This window comes from Priapulus caudatus, unplaced genomic scaffold, assembly GCF_000485595.1.
Source record: "Priapulus caudatus unplaced genomic scaffold, Priapulus_caudatus-5.0.1 Scaffold628, whole genome shotgun sequence".
Taxonomy (NCBI): Eukaryota; Metazoa; Priapulida; class Priapulimorpha; order Priapulimorphida; family Priapulidae; genus Priapulus; species Priapulus caudatus.
The window spans coordinates 37730-42925 of NW_014577689.1; the positions used below are offsets into that span (position 1 = coordinate 37730).

At 45.7% G+C, this 5196-nt stretch overlaps 2 protein-coding genes across 2 annotated transcripts in view; both read left to right on the forward strand.

The window, feature by feature from the left end:
• Positions 1 to 853: 853 nt before the first annotated feature.
• Positions 854 to 4342, forward strand: LOC106812272. The gene is made up of 5 exons (XM_014816105.1): positions 854 to 913; positions 1922 to 2047; positions 2248 to 2446; positions 2917 to 3067; positions 4237 to 4342. Exons 2-5 carry the CDS (start codon positions 2002 to 2004, stop codon positions 4330 to 4332), a joined length of 492 nt encoding a protein of 163 aa, XP_014671591.1. The 5' UTR covers positions 854 to 913; positions 1922 to 2001; the 3' UTR covers positions 4333 to 4342.
• Positions 4343 to 5143: 801 nt separating this feature from the next.
• Positions 5144 to 5196, forward strand: part of LOC106812263 — a gene marked incomplete in the record, with an annotated part of 36055 nt that continues 36002 nt past the window's right edge. Inside the window, 1 exon segment of the mRNA XM_014816093.1 lies at positions 5144 to 5159. Coding sequence (XP_014671579.1) covers positions 5144 to 5159 — 16 coding nt within the window.

Genomic DNA, 5196 nt, shown 5'->3' on the forward strand with positions numbered 1-5196 from the left:
TGATGCCGAGTCAGATTCTGGGACTGGTCCGATTAGGTTGTTAAGATAGGAGAGTTCTAAAAATTCTCGTTTAGTAACCACAACCATTTGAGTAAATTAAAATTTTCACAAATTAGATAATTGAATTTCTGCTGTCATATTCTTTCTGTTGATTTGCATTTGATTTAATTGCATTAATTTAATTCACTTATATCTCTTTAACGTTTGTCATTGCCTCCTGTGGCCAGTGTAAAGTGCGTTTACCATTGCTCAACCTAGCAGTCAACTACATACTATTCAGAGTGCGGGGTGTGGGGGATGCGGTGCATGTTGTATTCCACTCGTCAGTGGATTACTGCGAGTTGCCATTCGTGTAATTTCAACGCTTTCCAACTCGCATTTTGTCGTTTTCTGTTCATGCCCCGACATGCACGTATAATTAGCAGGCTGCGAATAGGTTTTATTAGATTAATCAAAATTATTGATTCTTTCATGGGCCAGTCTAACTAATTGTTTTGTAAAACCTACTGCATACCCCGACACTAGCTTGCCATGGTGAATCAAGCTAGCCAGCTGAGTGAGATGGACGAAATCCCGTTCCTCTGCATGTTGTCATGCATCTCAATGCTGACGTTCACCATGTTTCACTTTGACCTATCGAAGCATTCGTACTAAAATGTGCTTTTGGAATGTCGCGGATCCTCGATGCTGATTGCTAGAACTCTCTGTCAATCATGTTGGGCAGCTGGTTTCACTTCAGGTGTCATGTTGTGTCGCTCAGCTGAGAGGAGGACACTGCGACGACCGGACGGGCCATGTTGAAGAAGGAGAACGAGGCGTCCTTGCACGAGGGACGGTCACTCGAGATGAGGAGCGAAATAAGCCTGCAGGAGGACCAGCCGTGAGAAGCAGAGCCCGGCGGTTTGACATAAAGGTTGGAGCAATGAGTGCACCGCCGCCGGCACCTACACGTGGCACGCGCCACCACCCACCACCACCATTATGCACTCTGCCACCGCCACCCTCACCGACGCCCATCTTTGCCGCCGCATCTTGCACAAGCCACCCATCCGCCCAGTGCAAACCCCACCCCTACCCCCACCCTCAACCCGCTTAGCTGCAACCCCCACCGCTCGGCCTCTCAGCCGCATGCCACAACCCGCCACCCGCACACTCACTTCGCGTGGCTCCACCCCCACCTCACCGCGTTGCAGACCTCACCCTCACCCTTCAGCGCACGCATGCCACAACTCCCGAACCGCCTTACCCCACTCCTCACCTGCCTGGTGAAACCCCCCCCTCCACGCGTGTGCAAACCCCCACCCGCCACCCTCACGACTGCAGCAAATCTGTTCCCACCCCCCCCCACCCCCCCCCCCCCCCCTCGCCCCCCCCCTTTGTCATGGTGCAGCCACAAATGCCTCACTACCTGCACTGTGTGCCCTGCCCCCATCCCACCCGAACACACGATGTCTGAATGTCATCACTCGTACATGATGTATAACCTGACGAAGCCTCCGAAATCGGACAATGTGACCTTCCTCAAAGTATCAGCAGATTATACGTTACCTGTGTGCTCTTATAATACCAAACTATTGCGACCTGTGTGCGTGATATCTGTGACCTCTGTAATGTCACTATTGTGACCTCTGTGACCTCTTTTATACCACTATTGTGACCTGTGTGCGTGATATCTGTGACCTCTGTAATGTCACAATTGTGACCTCTGTGACCTCTATAATACCACTATTGTGACCTGTGTGCGTGATATCTGTGACCTCTGTAATGTCACAATTGTGACCTCTGTGACCTCTATAATACCACTATTGTGACCTGTGTGCGTGATATCTGTGACCTCTCTAATGTCACTATTGTGACCTGTGTGCGTGATATCTGTGACCTCTCTAATGTCACTATTGTGACCTCTGTTTGGTTTCTGAAGGTGAGCGGGCGGGTAATGAGAATGAACCTCAACGTTCAACAACGCGCATCCGCAATCCATCCCTTTGCGCTGCCGATGTGATGACTGGTGCTGCCCTCTATGCGGCCGATGTCGACCTAAACAATGGTATGATCCGTTCCTGTAGTCCACCCACTAACTACATTGGTTTCAACCAAATCGAGTAAGTGACGGTGTATGGTTAGGGTTGGGATAGGTTGCAGTTAGGGGTAATAATAGCATTTAATAATTAATGACTGAGGTTAGGAGTAACAGCAGCAGTTTTACGCGTATTACTCGTGTCTGAGCGAGCGGTCACTACTTTGCAGAAAACTTTGTCGTGCTCAAGCGTTCTCCTGAAGAGAAGGAGGAGGAAGAACTTAGCAAGTTGGTGAAGCAGAAGAAAAAAGGCAAAGCGACAAAGAAGGAGAAAGATAATGTCGTTTCGTTGTTCGAGTTTTTGGGTTCGGAGTATAAGCATGAAATTCCATTATCCTGGGAGACGGGTGATGGTGATACACATAACAGGTATGAGCACCAGGAGCCCGTCATCAGAAATGTTGTAAATACTTAAGTATAACATTTTAGACTTATAATGTCATTACTATGATGCTTCTGACATTGGGTCCTGTGCGTGCATGCATGCGTGCGTGCGTGCGTGCGTGCGTGCGTGCGTGCGTGCGTGCGTGCGTGCGTGCGTTTGGGTGTAATTAATTAAAGTAATGGATTGGATCATAAGCTGGCGCGTACATCTGCCTGTGTCTGCATGCATGAGTTTGTGCGTGTGACTATCAATGTATATATGATTGTTCGAAACGTATGTATGTATCATATGTGTTTGTATATACGTACGTATCCATGTTTATATTCATGTGTGTGCTTTAGGTTTGCATATGTGCGTGTGTATGTATTAGTGTGAATGCCTGCTTGCGTGCGTGCGCGCGTGCATACGTGTGCATGCATGCGTCATGAGATTAGGTGGCTTATTTTTCTCTCAGATTCGATACCGAACCATTCCGCATGCCCGAGCATTTGCGCAACGACATAGCCACAGTAGACAGTCTGTACCACGGGCAGGACCACCACAACAACAACAACAACAACGACGATGACGATGCTGATTCACGGATAAAAGCCAACCTGTGCTCGTACGTGTAAAATATTAGCAGCATGGGGGCTGTATGTAAGCTATATGTGACTCATTTATACAGATCGATCAGGGCAGCCTGCGTATGCGTTACGGGGTGTAGTTTACATATGTATGTCATTCGAATGATTAATGCAATTGAGCAGGGGAAAACTGGGTAGATTTTACACGGTTTAGTTCACACATGTGCCCTTTGAATGATTAATGCAATTGAGCAGGGAAACCTGGGTAGATTTTTACAGGGTTTAGTTCAGCACATGTGCTCTTTGAATGATTAAATGGCAATTGAGTGCAGCGGAAACATGGGTAGATGCTACAGGCGTTTAGTAACACTGGGTTGGTTTCTAGAGTCCTCTAAGGTAAAATTGTGATGCTGCCATAGTTAAGCTATGAATAGTGGCCGTGAACGACTGACTGGTTGGAACTTGCAGTAGGCTCGGCTTGGTCTTCGAATTTTGCTCTGACTCTCGTGATGATGCTGAGCATCGTTCTCTCTCTCTCTCTCTCTCTCTCTCAAGTCCTCTGCTTCTCTCCGGAAGTCTTCTCATCTCTGCTCTCTCTCCGGTCTCCGTCTCTCTCCTCATCCTCTCTCTCCTCTCTCTCCGTCCCTCTCTCTCTGCTCTCTCTCTCTCTTCTCTCTCTCCCTCTCTCTCTCTGGCTCCTCTTCATCTCCTCCTCTCCCTCTCTCTCTCTCTCTCGGTCTCTCTCTCGCCTCCATTCCATCTCCTCTCCTCTCTGCTCTCACACACTCTCATCTCTTCACTCTACTTCTCCCTCTCGGTCTCTCTCTCTCTCGCTCTGCTTCTCTCTCTCTGCTCGCACACACACAGCACACACACTGGCACAAGATTAATAAGATCAAGATTATCGCCGAACAGATGTGGAAGCCGCAGCATTATTCTAGTCATCATAGCATAGCTATTAGTGTTCACTAAAAAGTGTCGGACTAGCAAAGTTTAAGAAGGATAGTTGTGTCGATAATTGTTAGACAAAATTACGGGTTTTGTTATGTTTTTTTCCGCCATTAATTTTCCTCGCTGGCAGTTGGTTATAGATGTGAGATAGTGTGACGATGAGTGAGTGAGCTCATCATAGTCTCTATGTTAACATTTTACTGCAGTGTGAGCTGGTCCTCCGTATTATACAGATGTCTTCGAGTCCTTGCTAGGGTTCCATAGAAGACTTTACTCCAAGGCTTCATGACCGTTGCAGCAGTATCAGGTCCTATTCTTATGGAAGAGATATTGAATTTTCCTGTGGAAGTTAAAGCCGTAGTAGACAAGTGAAGTGTTGTTTCATACTGGGTGCTGGAAATGTTTTGATTCGCCTCTGTGCATTTATCCGAAGCAATCAGTTTCCATAAACTGCAGCAGTGTTAAGACGAAAACGTAAACTGAGTTTTTTATGATTTAAAAACACCGTGACGGAGAATCGCAAGTTTCTAAGTTCGTCGTGACTAGACAACATTACTTGCATGAGCAATGGTCCTGTTTTGCGGGACGCTCTGGATAAATCGGCGATTTACCTAAGTAATTTAATAGTAAATGATAATAGTGAGTGGTAGGCCTCTGTAATAACAGTAGTAGTAACCACTAGAAATACAAACGACACGATAATATAACTTATTAATAATTAAGATAGCAGATGATAAGAGTAAGTGATCCTTAATAAAGTAGTCAGTAACACCATTAATGCATAGGATAATATAATGAATAAAATAATGAAGAATAACTATTACTATTAATTATTAAAATAGCAGAATGTATAATGAGTAAAGTGAAGCCTGTAGTAACAGTAGTCGTGAACACGCATTAATGGGATGATAATATACCAGGAGTAAGCATAAAAATATAGGAGGAGTATGAACACTCAAAACACGTGAAAATTCCACATTTGCTTAGCCTAATTTTACCGGTGATATATTACGTGGCAACCTCGATAAAAATTGCAATATCTAAATGAGGCGTTGGACATAACCCACAATCCTGCAACAAGGTCAAAACTTTACTTAGTTTTCCAATATCCCTCATTTCTTTTTAATGGGATAAGCTTTGAACGAGTCACACGTATGGTTCATAATGCGTTTGACTAAAGGCTTGTGGCTTAGCTTTTCCTCGCCTATACCGAACTG